At 40.1% G+C, this 24992-nt stretch overlaps 1 protein-coding gene across 2 annotated transcripts in view; it reads left to right on the forward strand.

The window, feature by feature from the left end:
• EGFL6 (EGF like domain multiple 6) overlaps positions 1-24992 on the forward strand; it is a 61344-nt gene that overhangs the window by 32264 nt on the left and 4088 nt on the right. Inside the window, exons 5-11 of one of the 2 annotated variants that reach the window (XM_032285908.1) lie at positions 2810-2929; positions 5743-5877; positions 7688-7810; positions 16162-16488; positions 17646-17726; positions 18822-18926; positions 22212-22477. In XM_032285908.1, the coding sequence (XP_032141799.1) occupies positions 2810-2929; positions 5743-5877; positions 7688-7810; positions 16162-16488; positions 17646-17726; positions 18822-18926; positions 22212-22477 (1157 nt within the window). The remainder of the gene's footprint in view (positions 1-2809; positions 2930-5742; positions 5878-7687; positions 7811-16161; positions 16489-17645; positions 17727-18821; positions 18927-22211; positions 22478-24992) is intronic. The other variant, XM_032285909.1, reaches the window with a different exon arrangement.

The following is a 24992-nucleotide window of genomic DNA, read 5'->3' on the forward strand; positions in this document are numbered from 1 at the left end:
AAAAAAAAAAAAAAATTATGAAAGCCGGGCATGATGGCTCATGCCTGTAATCCCAGCACTTTGGGAGGCTGAAGTGGGTGGACCACCTGAGGTCAGGAGCTCAAGACAAGCCTAGCCAACATGGAGAAACTCTGTCAGTACTAAAAATAAAAAAATTAGCCAGGCATGGTAGTGCACCTGTAATCTCAGCTACTCAGAAGGCTGAGGCATGAGAATTGCTTCAATCCGGGAGTTGGAGATTGTAGTGAGCCAAGATTGCACCACTGCATTTCAGCCTGGATGACAGAGCGAAACACTGTCTCAAAAAAAATATATGGTAAAATAATATGAAATTCATCCAAATTTCAAGTGTATGATTCCATGGTTTTTACTACATTCACAATATTGTGCAACCATCACCCCTATTGAGTTACAGAACATCTTCATCATCTGGTTTCCAAAAGGAAACCAGACCCAGTCACTCCCCACTACCCCTCCTCCAGCCCCTGGGAACTACAGATCTGCTTTACTGCTCTAGAGATTTGCCTACCCTGGATGCTTACTTTATAAATAAAAAGATGAACTAGGGGAAAAATAAATTATGTATCTATATCTGCATCTATATATAAGCAGAGCCCTGTTGATTTTCCTTGTGAAAATAAGCATGTTGAACAAGATAAGCAGATTGTTTTAGGGAGGTGATAAATTTAAATTCCTTCTCGGAACATCAGTTCTTCCCACAATTCTTCCCACAAGCTAACTTTCTCATGCCCCTTGCCCCACTCCCAAAGATTGGTGACAGTTGTTGGAAATACATTCTGACTCACTCACATTCCTGAAAAGAAAAGCCCCTCTGTGATAAAGAAAAACCCATGTCCTGTGGGAGAGTAAGAGTCTATACCCATTCATTTATTGAGAGGAAAGGCTTTTCAGGTTTTATGTTGCAACTGAAAGGAAAACCCACCCTCCCTGCCTGCCTTCCCTTTTTCCCTTTTCTCTCTCCATCTTTCTTTCCTCTGCCTTACAGCCCCCAACAAACCTGGAGCCTGTGCCTTCAGCCAGCTTCCTATAGTTGCAGAGTTGCACAGGATCCCCGGCCGATCCTGGGTTTTCCCAAGATTATTAATCTTGCCTAGTGCATGGCTCACTGCTCCCTAGGCTCCTCCTTGACAAAGCGTCCCAACACCACCAGTTACTTAGATCTTCTGTTAGCAAGCAATCATTCGAAAGCAGGCACTGGAAGGGTCTTTTAAAAAAATCTTTATTATTATAAATTGAACAGAAACTCACAGGAAATAAATGCATAGTTTAATGAATTCTGATAAGGCAAGCACATTTGTAACCACCACTAAATAGAACTCAGCCAGAACCTCTTCCTCCCACCCCTCCCTAAAGGGAACTGCTATCCAGGCTTTTATAGTAATCACTTAAAATTTCAAAAAAGATGTATGCTAATGGATGTTTCTGAAACATTCCACAAAAGCCCAGTCAGTGCCAAAAGAGATATCTTTCCTCAAATAGAAAGATAGAATTAGGTTAATTTTGAAAATTAATTTAAAAAAAAGACAACTAAAGAGAAAACAAGAAAGAATAAAGGAATAATATAATCATTGGTAGGTGTTTGTTACAATACATTGGGTCTCTTTCTATATATCTAGGGGTTGCCTGTGCCTCCCTGTTTATAGCTCAGTGTCAAGATAGCCCTAGACCTCTCTCCTGGATGCTGATTGAATTCCACTTGACTCCGTGGATCTCTTTTGTACAGCTGGATTATTGGCATGTTCTGACACCGGACTGGAACCATATGAGTTTCTTAGTCCCCCTGCCTTTCTAATCTACACAAACTGGACCCTTGCTATAGAAATGCATTTCTGTGAGATAACTTATATTTAGCAACAAGTGACAAAAAAAAAGCCAAGTAAATTGTCTCATTTACTTAAAAACCTGGAGGCAAGCAGTTCCAGAACACCTCAAGAAGAAGTCAGTCTCTGTCATCCTCAGAGTATTGATTTTACTCTGATGTGTGTGGCCTCATAGTTACAATATGGCTGCCCCAGCTCCAGACATCACACACACATGGAAAATAGAGAAAACTAAGTGGGTATGAGTGATGCCAATAAACCAATGCCTCTTTCATGCCTGTCTCTTTTTATCATGCACTAATATCTTTTCCGGGAGCCCCACTCCCTCTGGTGGATTTATTTGTATATCTCTTTGGCCACACTTGGTCATATGGCCACTCCTTTCTGAAGGAAAGCTGGGGAAAGCTTCAGTGCTGGGAATGACAAGAGAAAAGAGTCCAGAATGGCTTTCAGATAGCTGATCAGCTATATCTGCCACATGTTTTAGCTCAGTCACCTAAAAGACCAAGTCTTATGACTTAAGTGACTCTCACTGAGGCTAGATATGTATGGAGAGATCTCCAGGGTAGATTCTTTTACCCTGATTACTCAGGTTGATAATCTCCATCAGCAGTTGCATTTCAACCTATTGAGGCCAGCCAGGTGACATAAAAGAGAGGCTATAACACACACAAGTGGAGAAAGTGATACAGTCTGTGGGGTGTGGGTTGCATGCCCTGCCTAAAGACAGTCAAATTCAGTGCAGTGGCCAAGAAAGCAGACCCTGAGTAGGATTCAGCCCCAGGACCACCAAGATGCTACCCCTACTGATTCCTTTTGGCTCTCCATTTGGGACTCAGACAATGAAACTTGCCCTATAATGCCATGCAATGTGTTTCATTCAATTGCCCAGAATTTGGTGATAGTTTCTTAGTAAGCTCTTTTTATCATCTTAAGAGAGAAAGGCTAATCCTTGTCTACTTTTTCAGACTCTAGGACATGTGCCATGACAAACTGTCAGTACGGCTGTGAAGACACAGAAGAAGGGCCACAGTGTCTGTGTCCATCCTCAGGACTCCGCCTGGCCCCAAATGGAAGAGTCTGTCTAGGTACAGCAGCAGGAATCACCTCCACTCCTCCTTCTCCTTCCTTGACTCCCCCTTTACTAAATCTCTTTTCATTCATCACAATCAGCTTGTTTGACTAGACATTGCAAAATTCTAAAAGTACAGGTTTATATCTATTTTTGAGATATTTTTAGCCACATATGCTCTAGACATATTTTGGGATGCTAAAGAGCACAATTTTCTATTATTTTGTATTGCCTTAATGCCGTAGTGGAAAAGGGATAAAGATAATTTTAGTATATTTGCTATGTACAGTTTATTTAAATTATCATCCAATACAAATTCCCCTACTTATATTTTGTCATTTAATGTATAATCCTAAGGACCCTTGGGTTTTATTCTGGGTCCTAGCTAATATTTTCTGGAAAACTATATTTATTGATTTTTTAGATATAACATTATTGAAAATAGTATATACCTTCTATATCATTTACATTAGCATGTAATCAATTTCATGTTGTCTTTAAAACTTGCTCTAAGTTGTATGAACTAAGTCTAATTAATTTAACTGGAGAAAATGAGCAGATTAAGCCCATCATATTAATTAAGAGAACATAAAAATTATTTGTTTAGAACTTTGAATTTAGTCAAATCCATTGGCTTAGAACCTTCCTCTCTTGCTCTCCCTTGTCTTATTTTGTGTCTTAGTTTTGGGCTCCATAGAAGCTGACCCTGAGCAAGTAGTTGATCTGGGAAGTGATCCCAGGAAACACTGGTTGAGGAGTAGGGAAGTAACCCAGAGAAAGGAAGGCACCAGTGCTGGGTGAATCCAATGAACAGGTTAAATGAGCTAGGGTCACCTTTGGGAGGCAGAGGGAAGCTACCCCTGAATTTTCCCTCTGGGGTGAGGGTGCTGGATATTCATTCATCAACTTCTGTCCTTCATTGATGGGGGGGCTGCTCTGGGACATGACTCTCCAGCACTCCCAGCCTGGCCTGGGTCAGGAGCAAAGCACAGTGTCGTATGTGCAGCAGGCATCCTTTGGCAGGTATGGAAACTTACCTGAGCGCTGAGGAGCTATGGATGGAGCACCCACAGGGCACCTTCAGTGAGTGAAGCAACAGCTTTTTCACTTTGTGCTTTGGTTCCTTTGTGGATTTAAGTTATGTTCAACTATTGAATTGTATATATTCATAACACTTAATTACATTGCACCTATTATACATAATATTTAGAGCAAGTGAGCACTTAGCATTAATGAGGGATGCCAAACTAAATCAGAATGTTGAAAGAGTTCTTAATCTTCTGTGATTTAAAGAAGCACATATGAGTATGATTTCATAATCTTCTGTACTGCAATAGAAATACTTTTCAGTTAAGGTGCTAGATGTTTATTTATCCTAACTATACATAATGTAAAAAAACAAACAAACACTGCATTTAGAAAACTCATCCAAGTTAAACACTTTTTAAAAATATACATGTAAATTAAAATTTTTTATCTCTATTCTTTTAGAATAATCAAAGATTTAATTAGACTCACAGGATTTACTACTTTTTCATATAATAATATTTATATGATGCTAATTCTTTACCAAACTGAATCCAAATTTCTACCCACTTCTTTTAGTGGTTGGGTGCCATTTTTATTGAAAGGGAAAGATGATGTGCATGAAAATTATTGCCAAAAATAATTTTGTTTAACCCAACACTTATTTATTATTTAAAAAATTCAAGAGACCAGTCTGGGCAACATAGCAAGATCCCATCTCTATAAAAAATTTTTTTGTTAAAAATAGCCAGGCCTGGGAGAGGATGGGATAACATGGGGAGAAATGCTGGATATAGTATACACCTAAAGCAAAATTAAAAAAAAAAAAAAAAGATAGCTGGGCATGGTGATGTGCACCTGTAGTCCCAGCTATGCCAGAGGTTGAGGTGGGAGGATCACTTGAGCCTGGGGAGTTTGAGGCTGTAGTGAGCCATGATTGTTCTGCTGCACTCCAGCATGGGCGACAGACCAGACCTTGTCTTAAAAAAAAAAAAAAAAATGCAAGGAAAATAGTAAGACAGCACCAACTTGCATGTTTAAGCCAGATTCAGAAGAACAACCTACCATCTATTTGATTTGGCATTTGAAAGTTAAACCAAGCCTGTGGCTTAGTGGATGGATCAGCATAGCTGTGAGCCCCTCTGTAACCTGACTCTCAATGGTAGAAAAGGAACAATATGCCTATTGTTGGCTAAAATTACATCATTACATAATTACACCAGACCCACAATGTATGCATAAGTACATGCCTTCACAACCCCATTTCTGTGAGTCAATATTGCAGGGGCCTTGGACAGTCTTACCAATGAAGTAGTCATTTTGTAAAATGCAAATTGTAAAAGTGTGTGTGTTTGATTTACTTAAAGCATAGCTATTGGACTCTAGTTTCAAAAATTGTATCTGTTATACAATATACAATATTCACTCAGCTGGGGAAAATACTCACTCAGCACACATGTAATGTATAGGTACCAAGCCAGACACATGCTAACTGCCCAAGAACAGCCAAGGCCTAACAGAAGATGTGAATGTAAGTAATGACATTATAGAAAGATAATGCCTCTTGAAGAGGTATAAAGTAATATAAGTAGATAAAGTGAAGGGCTGTGTCTGTGCCTGGGGGATCTAGAACACTTGCCAGGGGATATGATGTTGGCACCAGTGTACTATAACCAGTTTCCCAGGTAAAGAAACTGCACGTGTGCATGCACAGTACATGCTGTGTGTGTGTGTGTGTGCATGTATGCATGCACGTGGCTACTTTTCTTGCTATCAGTGACACCTTCTGGTTTTACATCCTAGATATTGATGAATGTGCCTCTGGCAAAGCCATCTGTCCCTACAATCGAAGATGTGTGAACACATTTGGAAGCTACTACTGCAAATGTCAAGTTGGTTTCAAACTGCAATATGTCAGTGGCCGATATGACTGTGTAGGTAAGATTTGATGGCACCTTTTCCTTTTTTCTCCTGTCCCCACCAAACCTTTGGGCCTTCTCTGCAGATATTTTGAAGTCAATTCAATCTATTAGTTGAACAATCACTGTGCTGACCAGCTTAACAATAAGGAAAAGATTTTTTAAACGTCTGGCATTTAGGGAATTCCAATGACATCAATCATAAAGCTAGGTCAATAAAGATTTAAAGTAAGGAATACAGCTCTCTTGTGAAAATGACTATCTTGAGATGATTTTGGTGGGACTGCTTTTAACTTGGCGTTTTGTTTTGTTTACATTTTTGGTTCTATCTCCAGTTACACATCTAAAAATGGGAACAACGAAGCAGTATTTATATTTGGTAAAAGGAAGAATAACAAGGTCTGTGTATTCTTGATCTCAGTGGTCTGTTTATAACAGTTTCCATCAGGGGTGGCTTTAGAGAAATGTATGAGAGACAGGAACGCCCATGCTCTTTCCTTTCTCCTCTTTCAGCCCTTTCATAGTTCAAGCTCCAAATATAATGTTCCCTTTCCAGAGTCATGAAAATCGCTCTCTGATAAGATTCTGGTACCAGTCAGCTATTGCCCTAATCTATGTGAAATAAATATTTTGTTCTTTTCCTTAGTGAATGGATTTCAGGCATCCATGAACAAGTGAGATGGGGTATTTGGGGAGCACTTGGATGCATTCCCATTGCCCTTTATATACTATAGGATGGGGCCTGCCCTATAGAAAGGGAAATTTGGGCTCCCTGTAGATTTCTGTACACATGTGTAACAAAGGTATATGCATGACATGGAAGGCTAATGGTTGAGAAAAAATAGGATTTCTTTCAACCCTATACTCAGGGCTTCCCAGGACATGTCTTGTGTAATCATGTTGGGGCAACACACAATTGCTGGGTTTTGAACCATCTTGTGAAGCTTCCACAGCTCTTCCCTCAAATCTCAAACACAAAGACCATCCTAGAGAGGATCATAAAATCCATGTTTCTTGTGGACTTGGACTCCATGGCCTCCTGCAGACCCGACCAGTCCTGTAATCCTATGATGCTGTGTTACAGAGTTTAATCCTGTTTCCTCATACCTAAGGGGAGTTTCCATAGGACAGGGTGGAATTCACATGGAAAGCTTCAAAAGGAAACAAAACTTTTAGACGTTAAAAGTGATTAAGATTAGCATCTGAGCTCAGCTTTGTGGCTAAATTAAAACTAACAGGCTATGCTGTATATATATGTCTACAAATGCATAGATAGAAAATGGGGTGGAGAATACAGCAAATGAAACTCTCACTTAGGTGAAATTTAGTAATTTTCCTCCTCTAAAACTAGCAGACAAGCTCAGACCAGCCTGACCCTTTCTCCTGGCAGTCTTAGAACAAAATGCCTATGCCTATAAGTTAGATGATGTCAGTGGTTCCTAGTTGATCATGTATTTTGTTTGTTAGGAGTTTCAAACCCTTCCAAATATAGAATTGATTTTTTGATATTGTTATTGAGCTCTAAGTTAGATGAAAAAGTTAAGAGAAAAACCTAAACATCTTGCAGATTTTAGTAACATTGATAAGCAGGAGATGAAATTGCTGTGGGGGAGGGGAAGCAGCAAATACACTCCTTACATACCAGGCAGCGAACAAAGCCAGGGCCTCCGGCCAATGTGCCTGCAGTTCTGAACACCTCTCAGTTCTCAGGCAATGCTTGGTTTCTCAGCGGTGTTTAGTGCTTAGCCCTGCAGTTGATCAAGTGTAAGGGACAGTCTTTCAGCAAGCCCTATACCACAGAGTTGTTCACTGTAATGTTCTTTTTTTAGATATAAATGAATGTACTCTGGATTCCCATACGTGCAGCCACCATGCCAATTGCTTCAATACCCAAGGGTCCTTCAAGTGTAAATGCAAGCAGGGATATAAAGGCAATGGATTTCGGTGTTCCGGTAAGTAGCATTTGATCGTGATGCCTTAGCTATTCACAATGAAGCATTCTCCCTATATCTCCTTCCTCTCTTTATTTCTTTCCTTCTTTCTTTGTCTCCCTCTCCGTCACTCTCATTCTGTGTGTGTGTGTCTGTGTGCGTGTGTGTAGTGTAGTGTTTGAGTTTAACTCTGCCTCAGCCTTTTCTTCTTTGCTAATTGGACCATATCTCCAATACTCACTGAAGTTGTAGGCACTAAACTTAAAGAAGAGCAAGGGTAGTTAGTATCTTTCTGGCCACAACATACTCAAATACTGAACATAAGATTTCAGGACAAAAGACACTGAGAAAATATATCAGAACAGACTGAGTTATGGTGCAGTAACAAGCAAACCTAAAATATCATTGGCTTAAAACCACAAAGGTTTTTAAACCAAGTGAATCAGGACGTTTTCCAGAATGCATAACACAACCGAAACAAAGTATGATGAAGCTGAATCACCATAAGTATGATCAATTTATCTGTCATCCTCAGGCCCAGATTCACTTGTTTTAATGTATATAGCAGAGAGTTCTATTGTTCTTGCTGATAAATTCTTTCATACTGTGTGTTAAAACTTTAAATTTATAAACCAGCCATCTAACAATAAAATGTCACTGCTATTAATAACTACAACAACAATAAAGGTTTATTTCTCACTCATGTAATATGTCCAAAGATAATTTTTCAGGGATTTCTTGTCAATACAGTCACTTAAGGACATAGGCTGACAGAGGCCCCGTCATCTTATAGTACCATGGTCTCAATTTAAGGCTTTAGGGTTTGCCACAGCAGAGAAAGAAGCATGGAAAATCATGCACCAGCTCTTAATTTATTCAGTTTGGAAGTATCTAACATCAAGGGACAAAAATAATAATAAACTTGCTCTGTGCCCCAAAAGAGAAGAAAACTAGAAATCTTGGTGAACACCAGGAATGTCTTCCAAGGCAAGGCAGCTGTGATTACAGTGCAGTCACTCCCTTAGTACACAATATCTTACAATATTAAAAGTCATCCAGGTTCTGCTGGGTGTGACGGCTCACATCTGTAATCCTAGCACTTTGGGAGGCCCAAGTAGGTGGATCACCTGAGGTCAGGAGTTCAAGACCAGCCCGGCCAACACGGTGAAACACTGTCTCTACTAAAAATACAAAAAAATTAGCCAGGCATGGTGGTGCACGTCTTTAATCCCAACTACTTGGGAGTCTGAGACACAAGAATCACTTGAACCTGGGAGGCAGAGATTGCAGTGAGCCTCTGTACTCCAGAGATCACACCACTGCACTCTAGCCTGGGCAACAGAGTAAGACTCCATCTCAAGAAAATTTTAAAAAAATTAATAAAGTCATCCAGGCTTATCCCTCTGGTCATGTCCCTTTTAGCACTGGCTCATCATGTGACTAGACTTGTTGACTGTCCTGATTCAACTCTCTTATATACCCCTTAGCAGAGTTCCCACATGTTCAATAAATGTGGCTGCAAGGTATACCCTGACCTACGTCACATCCCATACCACTGTCTGGCCAATGTTGCCAATGATGCAAATGACTGTCAGACTATTGACCAGTCATACAAAAATAAACCATATGTACCACGATAGGCATTTAGCGTATACCCATAAAACGTTCACAGTACCCCAGAGGGCTATTGTTGAGTACCACTGGACAAGAGTACGTACAAAAGAATATAACCAAAGAAAATGATTCTGGAAATCAAATTCTGTGAAGAACTGCCAAAAGAACAGGGCAGCATTTAGTCTGGGAAGTATAGTATGGAAAAGCATAAATTGCGCCTGTAAATATTTTAAGAAATATGAAATAAAAGTGGCTTTCCAAAGCAAACTAAGTGCAGTGGGTGGTTACATTCTCTCTTAAACATGGCTGCTAGGTACTTTGGAGTGGAGCAGGGAACCCCATGGAGTAAGGACATTCCGCTGCCCCTGGTTTGCAGGCTGAGGGGTCTGAAACAGATTCCTGCATTGGGCTGGAGATGGGATTAAATGACCACTTAGTGTCCAGCAACTGGATGCCATGGTTTCTATCCCTCTAGATAGAAATATCCAATGATGTCCTTCTGAAACTTGATTCAGAGAGATAGAGATTGGCTGCCCATGCAGCGCTGTGCATAGGTAGGTTGTGGGGAAGGACACCATAACCTTGGGCGGCCCCCAGAGAGGAGACAGAATAAATCAGCTTTCCATATTGGATGAGTGCTCAAGGGACCCACGATCAAATCTCCTTGATGCCACCAAATTTGAACGTGTATATTCCAGGTTGGGAAGGCCTGAATTTAAATCTTAGCTCTGCCCCATGCTGGCTGTGACCTTCAGCAAATTTCTTACCCTCTCTAAGCTCAGTTTCCTCCTATTCATAATGGGGTTTGTGGTAGTACTGTGGTGGGTTCTTGTAATGGGCCAGCCCACAGTTTCTTGCAGCTCGCTAATCCTACCGAGGCAGAGTAGGCAGTTGCATGTGTATCTCTAGCAGTGCTCTCTCTCTGACAGAAGTCTCTGGATAAATACTCCAGCTTCCACTTCACAGGGTGGGACAGTTCTGAGGTGTGCTCTGCACTGGGTCCCAGATGTCCCAGCAGGACTGAGCCCCAATTACCCACAGTGATTACCTGTCCATCTAAGTACCATCTTTTGGCTTTTCTCTCTTCCTGTCTTACTGTCTCCTCTCCCCAGTTTCTGCCTCCTGGAATCACCTTCCAAATAAGCCATCTGCACCCAAATCCTTGTCTCAGTCTCTGCTTGGAGGAACCCCACTAAGACAAATATGTCTTGCAGAGGTTCATCGTGAGGTTTAAATGAGGTAATACAGGCAGAGAGCTTAGTTTAGCAGGAACACATAGTAGATGTTCATTAAAGTTAGTTGTGATTGTTATTGTTATTAGTATCATTTCAATCAGCTGTTTGTTAAGGGCCACACACTCTGAAATTTCACAAAGATGAATGCAAAAATGCTGTGCATATAAAAAAAAGACACCTCAGGAAAACATCTGTTTCAGTAAGTGAGCAACTCACCCCCACATACTCACTCTCCTATTTCTAGGCATAAGAATTAAAGGCCCAGAGTAAACCTGGAGCCATCTTTCTTCCTCGTCATTTGATCCCCTTGAAACCACAATGTATTATTAATGTTAAAATGAAGGCAACATCTTTAAGCATGCAATTAGGTAGTTGTTTGCAGCCTGCATTTTCCATAATGTAAACCAGTGCTTTGAAATTGTAAATCCCACATCAACACAAACATTTCTTGTGTCAAGAAAATGTCTGTTTTTCTTGGACCATCCAACTTTATTTTGGGATAAAGGAAATTTGTCTTTATTCTTTGAAACCTCAAATTCATTACACTGTTCTATTCAATATCTGAAAATTATGCATTTTGTTATCCATTCTGCAGCTAATTTATTTCTTTAGTCTTTCACTGGAATGTTTATTTAAAGAAGAAAACTATCTTTGGGTCATTCACTATATTACTTGTCCAACCCTTTTCATTTTCCTTTAATTCTCCATAAAATAAACAGCTATGTTACTGTTGAAAATTCATCTTAACAAAGCCTTAACACTCATTCTTTAAAGGATACTCCAAAATCCACTCTTATGTACACACAAGAGTCATAAAAACAAAAATGAGAGAATTGTATCTAGTTAGCATTCAGCATTATAAAATGTTATATTGCAAAATACATTTGTATGCACACAAATTGCTATTGAATAATATAGGGCATAGGCTGGGTGCAGTGGCTCATGCCTGTTATCCTAGCACTTTGGGAAGCCGAGGCAGGCAGATTGCCTGAGCTCAGGAGTTTGAGACCAGTCTGGGAAACAGGATGAAACCCTGTCTCTACTAAAATACAAAAAATTAACCTGGCATGGTGGCATGTGCATGTAGTCCCAGCTACTCAGGAGGCTGAGGTAGGAGAATTGCTTGAACCCGGGAGGCAGAGATTGCAGTGAGCTGAGATAGCGTCACTGCACTCCAGACTGGGCAACACAGCAAGACTCTGTCTACATTTTATATATATATATATATATATATATATATATATATATATATGGCATTGATGTAGCAACTTTTATTAAGTTCATTGTTTTGAAAAGTTCAGACTCTACATCACATTATGGAAAAAGAGTTAGATTATCCTAACCCAGTCTCTATACCTAAAGGAAGAAGCACTCTAAATGTAGATGTGTATATGTTTTATTGTTCTAATATGAGTATTAATAATATACTGCCAGATAATTTGGTCTTGATTTGACAGCAGCTACACCTCATTCTCAGAAAATCAAATGCCAGATAATACCCAATTTTGGGAGTAAAAGTCAACTTAGGAAAGGAAACTGTCATTTGCTTACCAGGAGCACAGCTTCTGGAATCATTACCTTAGCTTGATTGCTGACTCCCTAGCCTACTACCTGCAGACTCAGAACAGATTATTTAACCTTTTGGTACCTCAGTTTCCACACCTGAAAAATAGAGATGATAATATCTAGCCCTTAATATTGCTTTGATGATTAAATTTATTCATATAGAATAAGTAAACATCCATCTAAAGGGTTTAGCACCAGCCCAGAATATATGAAATGCTTAATAGGCATGTGCTAGGAGTAAGAATAATAGTCACAAAGCCCTTCTTACCAAATTCAACAATTATTTCTATAGAAAAGCAGCTTGTTTAGTCATTAAAAATATGCTTATGGCTTAATTCAATTTATATAGTGTGTATCCAAGAATATGGGCTTTGGTACAACCAGGCCATCCCCATTTTTTCTTCAATTATAAACATTAGAAATTTGGAGGTATGGCCTGGGAATTTTTCTAACTCAGGAAAAGATGTTACACATTCTGGTGATGAATGCTAAAAATAATAGCACACATGTTGAGTACATGCCAAACACTAATCTTAGTAATTGATGTGTGCTCACCCAGTTAAGCCTCCCAGAAAAAACCTATTCTTATCCAAACTTTATAAATGGAGAGACTGAGGCAAAGAGAAGTTAATTTTTCATTTGAGGACCTATGGCTAGAAGATGTGGGAGCTAGGAATCAAACTCAGGAAACTGGGCTTCAGGATTATGTGCTTAAAAACAGGACAGGTGTGTTCATGACCAATTGGTTAATCCTCTGTGATGGAGAACTCAAAGTTTGCCCTCCCCAGCAGACTCTGTTGGCTCACCTTTTGTTCCATCCTAGCCCCTTCCTGTTTCCTGGATCCCATGCTAGAATACATTCCTCATCTGTGGTTAAGCTCCTCCTTCCAGGACTGTGTCTAAAGCTCAGATTAGTAGAACTTTTCTCCTCCTAGATGATAGATCATCTAACGAACTAAGCACAGTTGAGTGAATGTCAGTCATGTTCCTCCTGGGTAAGATATTCTCACCTAAGAGTGATCTTCTATAAAGTTTTATTCCAAAGATATGAAATTAAAATTAGGGTTTTCAGGTTGGTAGAAGTGTTTGACAACATGGGTATTTGGAGAAATCTCAAATCCCTCCCAAGAGAAATTGTCAACTTTACAAAAAACTGGCCTACGAACCTGAAGACTTTGAAATATCTAAGTTTTATATCTGAGTTCCCCAAATGTGCCAAAGACCGTCCTACTGCAACTCCCTCCACATTTTTTGTTTTTTTGAGATGGTATCTCACTCTGTTGCCCTGCCTGGAGAGTAGTGGCGTGATCTTGGCTCATTGCAACCTCTGCCTCCTGGGTTCAAGCAATTCTCCTGCCTCAGCCTCCTGAGTAGCTGGGATTACAGGCACTCGCCACCATGCCCAGCTAACTTTTGTATTTTTAGTAGAGACAGGGTTTTTACTATGTTGGCCAGGCTGGTCTTGGACTTCCGACCTCAAGTTATCTGCCTGCCTCAGGCTCCCAAAGTTCTGGGATTACAGGCTGAGCCACCACACCTAGTCCCTCCCACATTTTTATATTCTCAAGAAGATGATGTAATAATCAATAAATTTTTACGAGAAAACCATCATAATGTCAAATTTAAAGCAGCAATAACTAAATAAATCCAAATCTACTTATGCATATGCATATCATTAAAGTGCATTTTTATCCTTGCCTAGCTTTCTCTTTACATACTAAGAGAATGAAATTGTCAACACTATCAAGGTTATGATGTTTTGGTTTTTGTTTCTTCTCAATAGGAACATTTGAACTTCAAAGCAGAAACTGAAAGCAGATGTTTAGGTTTGCCTGGTGTGGGTTGAAACCCTTTCCTCATTATTTATTAAAGGTCTTTAGTTTTATGTTACTGATTGCAAAAAGGAAATTTACAGAGAATAGGGGTTTCCTGTTAATTTTTCTTGCTGGGTACTGGGAAAGATGTCCCATGGACAGAATTACAGTGGGGCCTCCAGAGGAAGGTCTATATATAATCACACATTATGGTCATAACTTAACATGCAACCTCTGGCAAAGTAGCTGAAACAGGCCATCTGAAGGTCAGGAAAATGAGTAATGATGCATTACTTGTTGGTTTCATACCTATAGTCAGGCTGTCACAATGTTAAATAACTAGAATATTTCACTGAAAATAAAGATGTTGCTCTTTTGATTCCAAAGTAAAAGCAATGTATTAAGAGCATATATATTTTCAAAGCATTTTTCTTCTCCCTGTTGGTTACCCCAACTATTGTGGACTCCTCTTTGTTTTTTTTCTACTACTTTGATATAGATTGAATCACCCAAATGATGGAGAAGGAATAAAGCAGGAGAAGAGGTTAAAATATTGCCAAGAAAAATACTGTAATAAAATCCCAGTCCAATTTTTTATAGTACTCTTTTTAGGCATCAAAATTGATGTCTGCCCCCTTGTTCCATTTTCCTCTAAACTATTTCCAAATAATAGAATTATGTGAATTGATTGAGGTGTTATTAGACCCTTTCTTGCTTATTCATAGATTAGTACATGCCTAGATATTTTATAGTGAGGCAATATGTTTGATTTTAAAGATCAGTGTTTTTAATTTTTAAAAAATTAATTACTTTTTTATATCAGTTGGATATTCTGAATTATCATGAGTATATCCCTGAAAAGGAGGCATATATCTTTGAATTATAGATCTCAAGGAATTTGAACCAGTCTAGAGAAAAGTTACCTTAATCTTAAAGCAGGAACCAATCTATCATAGAAATAGGACTTGAAAAAGAGTCGTTCATGGCCAGGTGCAGTGGCTCATGCCTGTAATCCCAACACTTTCGGAGGCCAAGGTGGGTGGATCACCTGAGGTCAGGAGTTCAAGACCAGCCTGGCCAACATGGCAAAACCCCATCTCTACTGAAAATACAAAAATAAGCCTGGTGTGGTAGCATGCACCTGTAATCCCAGCTACTCAAGAGGCTGAGGCAGGAGAATCGCTTGAACCTGGGAGGGGGAGGTTGCAGTGAGCCAACATCATTTCACTGCATTCCAGCCTTGGCAACAAGAGTGAAGCTCTGTCTCAAATATTTATAAAAGAAAGAAAGAAAAAAGAAAAGAAAAAGAGTCATTCATATGCTCTATTCCCAAATCTTAGTTCTGTCCCTAGTTAGATGAGTGACTTTGGGCAAGTCACTTAACACCCAGTTGCCTCATCTACAAGACAAGAGTCCCTGACTAAATGAACTCTTTTGTACCTCTCGAGTTTGACACTTTTTCCTCCAAGGGTCGTTAGTCCACTGAAGGATAGGAACCATAGATCTAGAGGTATATTTTTAAAGTAATACTTTTGCAGTGAGAAATAGTAAATGAAAAATAGTAAGCATAGAAGCCTCTCTGAAATATTTAATAAATAAAATCATTTAACTTTAGATAATGGTTGACTGAGGTGAAAAAGGGGAGAGAAAGGAGGGGAAAGAAAATTGGGTATGTGTATATTGAACCATAAGTCACTATTTTTGTAGGTCACAAATGGCTCATTATTACAACTTACATGGTTCAAACTAATGCTGTAGCTTTAATCTTTGAACATCAAATTTGGACAAATCTATAAGGCTACCAGGACAATACCAGTTTTGGAGAATACCAGAATGAAAGCAGAAATATTAGAAGACCCTGGCAAATCCATGTCTTTGGGATCTGTAGCCCAACTGGATAGCAGTAGGTGTTTCACTAAAGTAGTCTCTGAAGTAAAACAAAAGATAATTAAGATAACTACCATAACACTGATCTGCTTAAAACAGATACAAATATAGTTCTTCCTAATTTATCAAATGGTAGAGCCTCCTGTGGGTTCATTTTGGAAGCATTCACTTACTACACTTTAGCACTTTTTAAATGCTCCATTTTTGTGAGTAATTATCAGCCAATTTGGAACGTCTTGCCTCTTATTTGTTTTAGCTATCCCTGAAAAATCTGTAAAGGAAGTCCTCAGAGCACCTGGTACCATCAAAGACAGAATCAAGAAGTTGTTTGCTCACAAAAACAGCATGAAAAAGAAGGTAAAAATTAAAAATGTCACCCCAGAACCCACCAGGACTCCTACCCATAAGGCAAACTTGCAACCCTTCAACCATGAAGAGAGTATTTCCAGAGGTGGGAACTCTCATGGAGATAAAAAAGGGAATGAAGAGAGAATGAAAGAGGGGTTTGTGGAGAAGAAAAGAGAAGAGAAAGACCTGAAAAATGACATAGAGCAGGAGCGAAGCCTGCGAGGAGATGTGTTTTGTGAGTGCTACTTTTATTTTACATGTTTTATGAAAAATGAATTGCAATTTCTCCTGGCAAATGAAAGAAGACAAAAAGTCAGTTTCATAGCTTAAGTAAAATGGGTTGGGCCTTAAGTCTTGAGAAGCAGTATTCTCTGTAAGGTCTAGAAACAAACAACTTCTACAGACACCCAATCAAACCTGCTGCTCTAAGAACCAAGGAAGGGAAGTCCTGTTCCCCTGACTGGGAGGCTTCCTATTTGACACAGACCTTCCATTCTCACTTTAAGCCAAGGAAACCTGCTTGTCCTACAATTACAGTGGTTTGGCTGCCCAGCTCTCCACAATGTATGCCCCCAAATCAGAGAGAGGCTCACTGCATGGATCTGCTAAGCTCTACCTTTTTACTTCTTGAAGGCACTTTGACAGGTCTAGTCTAAGAAAATGAAACCTCACAGTTGTGTGGTTATGATTTTAAAAGCCAAAATCGACAAATGTAGGAGGATAAATTTTATAGTGGAGCTTAAGTTTTCTGTGTGAACTAGAGAACTCCCATACTCCTTTTTCACTGGTTGCTGTGCAGAGCCCACCAGAAGGCTCAGTCCCCCAGGATGGTTTCCATATAAACCCACTGTGCATCTCCACACTGAGACTTTCCCATTCTTCCTGAATGGGCATTTGTTGCTCCCTCTGTTTTGTCTTGTCTAGTCTTGGCTCTGTGACTGCTGGTCATATATACAAATGCCATTTGGATCTAACCAAAGGAAAAGTAGACACAGGCCCACCCCTCCAAGAACTAGCATCCAATGACATTCTCTGCCTTCATAGAGAGTTAAAACCTCAAAAAAAAAAAAAAAAAGAAAGAAAGAAAGAAAGAAAGAAAAGCATGTTTCCAAAACCTGATAAGAAGGGATGTATCAACAGTGTAGATGCCTAGTTCACTCAAGGGAGTATCTGGAAAAGATGTTCTAGATGAGGAAATGTAATTTATTTGGAAATGTTAGAGAAACACTGGATCCAATGTAAATTATTTGGAAATGTTAGAGAAACACTGCTCTAATATATTCTGTAATTAGAATACATGATTTAACCTTCTCTGTTTGGTCATTTGATGCATACCTTCTGAGCATGTGGGCTTTAAGTGTTTTTCTTAACTGACCAAGTGTTCTTTATTAGCCCCTAAGGTGAATGAAGCAGGTGAATTTGGTCTGGTTCTGGTCCAAAGGAAAGCGCTAACTTCCAAACTAGAACACAAAGGTAAATAAAACTTTCTCCCAAATGTATGCTCTTTCACATTGTCCATGACATTTTCATTTCTTCATACAGTGAAATGATTGTTTATGAATCCCTGCTTCACTCATAAAGCCCCAAGGGAAACATCATTACATCATACATACAGTGCCAGTATTAAAATGGCACTGTATGTATGATGTAATGATGTAAAGTAGGTTCGTGCTACTATACGTGAGCCTGGGTGACAGAGCAAGACCCTGTCTCAGAAAAAAAAAAAAAAAAAAAAAAAGTAGAAAGTTCCAGCAAGGTGTTCACTGGTTTATTTGGGCAGGAGAGATTTTATTTTCTGGCCTGCATTTGATAAACAATTGCTTATATTCTCTGTTTCTCTTTGTGCATGGGGATCTTGCCCATTACTTATTTTTTTAATTTGTTATTTGTTTGTTTGGTTTTGGGGTTTTTTTGCAACGTAGTCTTGCACTGTCACCCGGGCTGGAGTGCAGTGTGATTACAGGTGCCTGCCATCACGCCCAGCTAATTTTTTGTATTTTTAGTGGAGATAGGGTTTCCCTATGTTGGCCAGACTGGTCTCAAACTCCTGACCTCATGATCTGCCCACCTTGGCCTCCCAAAGTGCTGGGATTACAGGCATGAGCCACCGTGCCTGGCCTGATTTTTGTTTTTGTTTTGAAACAGAGTCTTGCCTTGTCACCCAGGATGGAGTGCAATGGCATGATCTTGGCTCACTGCAACCTCCACCTCCTGGGTTCAAACAATTCTCCTGCCTCAGCCTCTCAAGTAGCTGGGATTACAGGCACCTACCACCAAGCCTAGCTAATTTTTGTATTTTTAATGAAGATGAGGTTTCATCATGTTGGCCAGGCTGGTCTCGAGCTCCTGACCTCGTGATCTGCCCACCTCAGCCTCCCAAAGTTTTTTTGTTTTTTTAATATCACAACAGAATTTGTTCAGAATGGCTTCACAGACGCAACTCAAAACAGGATATGCCATGATCTGTACTCTGTACAACTGAAAACAAGGTATTGCCTTCCAAAACTCCAAATGTTAGACATCTTCCTAATGCTCTTAGAGGTTATGAAATGTGTTCTTTCTTTTTAGCAGATTTAAATATCACAGTTGACTGCAGCTTTGATCATGGGATCTGTGACTGGAGACAGGATAGAGAAGATGATTTTGACTGGAATCCTGCTGATCGAGATAATGGTATTTAGATTTGACAATTTTATGTTCTGTAATATGGTAAAGGTATAGAAGGCCCTCCGTGAGTGGCGAGTTGTTATTCCTACTACTCATCAGGGCAGGGTTGCTTGTCATTTTTGGAAATTATTAGACCTTCCAAGATCTCCCTTGATAGATGATTAATTTGACCAGCGTATATTCTACTTAATCCCTTTCCCACACACCTGCCTCCACAAAGGATCTGTGAGGAAACATCTTCCATATTCATTCTCCTTCTGCTGAGAGAGAGATGTTGAGATTTGTATGAAGTTTGGAAGAGTTGGCGAAAAGATAGAAAGAAGTTGTTTCTTCCCAGTTTACCAGTCATGGCACCTTGTAGTTTTTGTTTTGTTTTGTTTTGTTTTCATGGGGGAAATAAATCTTGAAAGGAAATATGACCTCTACCTAAACCTGGCGTTTTAGTAGAGTGGCCCCTCAAAGCATGAAAACCATAATAAGCATCAAGTCAATGACCTGAACTCCTGGGCTGAGCTTTCCCTTCTGTTTGTTGCTCGAGGTTTTCTTTCAAGCCACTTGTCCTTGAATTTTTCTTAATCTTATCTGTGAGCTACAGACTTCCCACCCTTCCCATTGCCTACTTAAACATTACTGATGGACCCTAACTATCCCCTTACGTGTTTGGCTTGCAGATCCCATTTAGAGCACAGATTGAATCTCTGTCTCTTGAAGACTGACTAAATAATTAAAGACAACTGTTACACCTTCAGGGACTCCAGTTCCTTACCAATCAAATTATTTCTTTGGGAATCTACAGGCTCAACCCTCAGCTAAAAGGTCCTTCTTTTAGATCCTTCTTCTAGACTAATTTCTCCCCAACATCTTTCCTTTAATGCCCTCACATACACTCAGAAAACCTAGATATCCCCTAATAATAATTCCTTTTAGAACTTGGGGTTAGGGAAGAGGGGATACATCTCACATAGCAGTTGTGTGAGTGAGACTTTTACTAAAGATTCAGTGTAAGCAAAGGGCAAATTTAACCAGGCTGAAAACACCGTATCGCTGGAAAAGCTATCTTGTTGATGACTAACCTGAGTTTCTCTTTTCTTCCATGATGGCATCTCTAAATTTATGTCTACCAGAGCTATATCATACTGGGAGCCCATAGGTTATTCCAGGACCTCCACAACTGATAAATACAGTTACATTAGGTCTTAAGTTGAGTTTTCTGTCCATTGGAAATTCCCTATTTACAAACACTCAATTCACAAATAACCCCAGGGTTCTCAGCTTTCGCATCATTCAAATCATACCCCCTTTCCTCCTGCACCTCCATTGGCTCTCTAGGTGAGCTTTTCATTCCCTCTGTACAGCTAAATATGAAAAAGAAACATGACCAAGGCAGGAGGATCACTTGAACCCAGGAGTTTGAGACCAGCCTGGGCAACATAGGGGGATCCCATCTCTACAAGATATTGAAAAAATAGGACAGATGCAGTGGCTCATGCCTGTAATCTCAGCACTTTGGGAGGCTGAGGTGGGTGGGTTTTCTGAGGTCAGGAGTTCAAGACCAGCCTGGCCAACATGATGAAACCCTGTCTCTACTAAAAATACAGAAATTAGCTGAGTGGGGTGGTGTGTGCCTGTAATCCCAGCTACTCAGGAAGCTGAGGCTGGAGAACTTCTTGAACCTGGGAGGCAGAAGTTGCAGTGGGCTGAGATCACGCCATTGCACTCGAGCCTGTGTGACAGAGCAAGACTATATCTCCAAAAAAAAAAAAAAGAAAGAAAAAGAAAAAATTATCTGAGTATGGCAGCATACACCTGTGATCCCAGCTACTCAGGAGGCTGAGAGAATGTAGCTGAAAGAGATAACAGATAAAGTATAGGATGTCTATATTTCAGACAGGCAATGAATACTTTTTAGTATGTCTTGGACATGTAGTGTATCTGAAATTCAAACTCCACTGGGCATCCTATATTTTTATTTGCTAAATCTGGATACCCTACTACCTGGGGAAGAAGACCAGTCTCTGGATGCATTGAAAACTAAGGCAATGTGGCTGGGCGCAGTGGCTCACGCCTGTAATCCCAGTACTTTGGGAGGCCGAGGTGGGTGGATCACGAGGTCAAGAGATCGAGACCATCCTGGTCAACATGGTGAAACCCCGTCTCTACTAAAAATACAAAACATTAGCTGGGCATGGTGGTGCGTGCCTGTAATCCCAGCTACTCAGGAGGCTGAGGCAGGAGAATTGCCTGAACCCAGGAGGCGGAGGTTGCGGTGAGCCGAGATCGCGCCATTGCACTCCAGCCTGGGTGACAGGAACGAAACTCCGTCTCAAAAAAAAAAAAAAAAAGAAAAGAAAAGAAAACTAAGGCAATGTCAGCCTGGGTCCTGCAAGTATCTCTGATTTGGAGTACCAGAAGACCATCTTCTTCCTGGCTTCTACAGGAATTTTTCCTTCTTATCAACTTCTTCAGATCCTACTCTTTGAGACTTTTTGCCCAAGTTCATCAAAGCCACAACCTGAAGATGGGAGATGAGCAAAAGTCCACTACCACAGGTTAAAAGATACTTAGAAGATTTGTGGGAGTTGGAGGACAGTGTTCCTGTCATACTAAATCAGAAATTGGAGCGATATGTTACACATGGTAGCTGAGCTCCATGAAACCACTAGTATAAATGCAGGTGTGCTGTGGATTAAACACCAGCTGAGTGGGGTGGTGTGTGCCTGTAATCCCAGCTACTCGGGAGGCTGAGGCAGGAGAATTGCTTGAACTTGGGAGGCAGAGGTTGCAGTGAGGTGAGATCTCGCCACTTAAGGAGCTGATCATCTTATATGTCATTGGCTCAGTGTGGAATATGCATTCCAAGTTTCTGGACCCACTTAAGGAGTTGATCACCTTACATATAATTGACTCAGTGGGGAAATGCATTCGAAGTTTCAAATCACCGAAATGGAAATGAGATTTTGGAACACAAGTTCTCCATCAACTGCAGATTACCTGCAGCGCTAAAGAATCATTTAATTAGATTCTTACCCCATATCTGCTACTACCAAGCTTTGTGAATGTGAAAAAATTCCTCTGACCCTCAGTTTACTTGTCTATATAACAAAAGACTTCAATTATGTGATCCCTAAAATCTATTTTAGCATGAAACTTTTGTTCCTATGTTCAAAATGAAAAGGACTTCAGCTTTCCCTATAGAAGATGATTGTTCACTTTTTATAGGTTTTTTATACATTAAAGCCAAACTCCTTACAATGGCCTCATTAATTGTGCATTTTTCCCTGTCTCTTAAAGCTATTGGCTACTATATGGCAGTTCCGGCCTTGGCAGGTCACAAGAAAGACATTGGCCGATTGAAACTTCTCCTTCCTGACCTGCAGCCCCAAAGCAACTTCTGTTTGTTCTTTGATTACCGGCTGGCCGGAGACAAAGTCGGGAAACTTCGAGTGTTTGTGAAAAACAGTGATAATGTACTGGCATGGGAGGAGACCACAAGTAAGGATGAAAAGTGGAAGACAGGGAAAATTCAGTTGTATCAAGGAACTGATGCTACCAAAAGTGTAAGTGAGGGAAAAATGATATAACTTGATATTTGCATTATTTTGCAATGATTTAACAAATGAAACAAAACATTTATTGAAGTATGTAGGCATTAGGGATACAACGATGAATAAGACTTTTTCCCTATACTTAAAGAACTTATATTCTGGAGCTGAATAGGCAAGGTGATTAATCGGCACAACTCATGCATACTTATCTGGCATATGCATATCATGTTCTGTGCAAATGACCTGTTTGTCAGGCTCCTCTCACCAGCATCTTTCCAAATCAGGTTATACATTCCTTAGTATGTAAAAGAATGTCACTCTCATTCATTCTATGCCCAGAACTTAGTATAGTGAATGGCAGCTAGAAGGTGATTTTTTTTAATGTTTTTTAAACTGAACTGAGAGAGTTGCTATTGTCAGGGTCCCCAGGACCACCCTTAGGTTGAGTGAGTCCCTAGAAGGACCACACAGAAGTCAGAAAAGCTGTTATATCCACAAGTACAGTTTGTATAGATTAAAATCAGCAAAGGGAAAAGACACATAGGGCAGAATCCAGGAGAGACCAGGCACAGGCGTGCAGTTTTTGTCTCCCAGTAGAGTCATATGGGCAGCTATTAATTCTCCTAGCAATCACACATGATGACACTCACAAAGTATTGCCCACCAGGGAAGCTCACCCAAGCCTTTCTGTCCAAGGTTTTTGTTGGGGGTCAGTCTGCTCATGTGATCATCTGAGTAGCTGAATTTAGTTATCCAGTTTCCAGCCTCTCTAGTGGTCAAGTTGATACCATGTGACTCAAGGCCCCCACCGTAAGTCACATTGTTAACATAAACTATCTGGCATGGCCTAAGGCCTCAGGTAAACAAAGGCAGTTTTAATCAAACAGGATATTACAAGGGCTTAGAGGTTGTCTCCTAAGAACCAGTCAAGGGCCAAATATTTCTTTGGAATGTGTAGGGTTTGAACAACCCAGACCTACTGAGTTAATCTTTTGTTGCACAGTGGGTTTAATAAAGGAAAAGGAAACAGAGTTTTTAAGAGGAAGGTGGTCAAGTGGATGAAACACTGAGGAAGAACAATATAATAAAAATGGCAAAGAGTCTATTAAGTTTGACCCGTCAGGAGGTGGCTGGTGACCTTTACAAGAGTTCTTCCTTTGGAGGGGAAGGGCCAAAGGTCACACTTCAGAAAAGTGAAAAGGGAAGAGATCAGAGCCTGGAGGCAGCCACTGTGGACCCTTGTGAAGAGTTTAGTCAAGGTGGGAAGGAAAAAGATAGGATGAAAGCTAAAAAGAGGCACATCAAGTGGTGATAATAGGAAGAACAATTAGTAGATCCATGTATTAGGATTCTATTTATACTTTGCTTGTGAAAGATGACTAATGCAAATTTAACATCTTTTAATTTATTTGTCACGCTTTAATTAAAACAGAGCATCTTATTTAAAATATGTCATAAGACATGGCTATAAATAAACGTATATGTTGGTACCAGCTACTGAATTTCCTAACCACTCTTGCCTTCTGTGGTAAAGGCAGCCAGTGCTTGTTCAGGAATGATACATGCATTAATTTGAATTTACTCTTATAGCAGTACATTTAAATCAATACAAATCTAGTCCACGTGTTTTTCTTGTTGTGTTTGGGGCATGGTTTGGGGACTGTGGCACTGAGCCATGCTATATATCGATGACATCCCCTGTTAGAAAATTGAAACATGCCTCTGCACAGCATTCATATTTACTTCCATGTTGACTGTATTCATGTGATGGAGAATATTTTTTATATAACATGGTAGCTTGCAGGGCGAGTATACTATCAAAACAGTGATTTTTTTTTTAATGCACATTTCTGTAGACACGCCACCAAAGAGCCTAGCCAACAATCACACTGGAACACAGCAGTGCTTTCATAAGAGGCATGCTCAGACCCAGGCATCTGTTCCCTGAATTCTTCAGTTCTAGGGGAAATCTTGATGGGGGGATATTGAAGGGTAAGGAGGCTGACTAATCCAGTCTAAAGAATATATTCCAGTTTAGCAATGTCATATTGGCTGTGGACATTTGTAACAGATGTGACTCTTGCTGCATAAACTTGGGCGTACAAGGTAAGTCACATTGCTTTCTCGAAATCAAATTATTTCTGAATCCAAAGCCCCATCCCATTAGGCTGGGGGGAAATTCAATCTTGGCTATTTCCTTATGCAGGGTTGGGGGAGGGACCCCCTCCCTAGGGTAGCCTGCGCTTTTGAAAGGCTAAAAGTGGCCCATATGTTAAGAAGAGGGTAGCACATCTTTACTTCATCATGAAGGTCATGGATACCCACATCTTTTGCACCTACTTGACTTTTGAAGTTACTTATCCCTTCAACTTCCATGCCAGGACCAGACACAGAAACCTTTACTGGAGCTGGAATCTTGTTGCTGAGAATCTAGCCTCAATAGAAACATCAGACAACCATTTTCTGCCCAGGGCTCTGCCAGGGAGACGCAGTGGTGCAGCTTCCTAGTACTGGAGAATCTCACATC

This window comes from Sapajus apella, unplaced genomic scaffold (assembly GCF_009761245.1).
Source record: "Sapajus apella isolate SASKATOON/1434 unplaced genomic scaffold, GSC_monkey_1.0 scaffold17, whole genome shotgun sequence".
NCBI classification, from domain to species: Eukaryota; Metazoa; Chordata; class Mammalia; order Primates; family Cebidae; genus Sapajus; species Sapajus apella.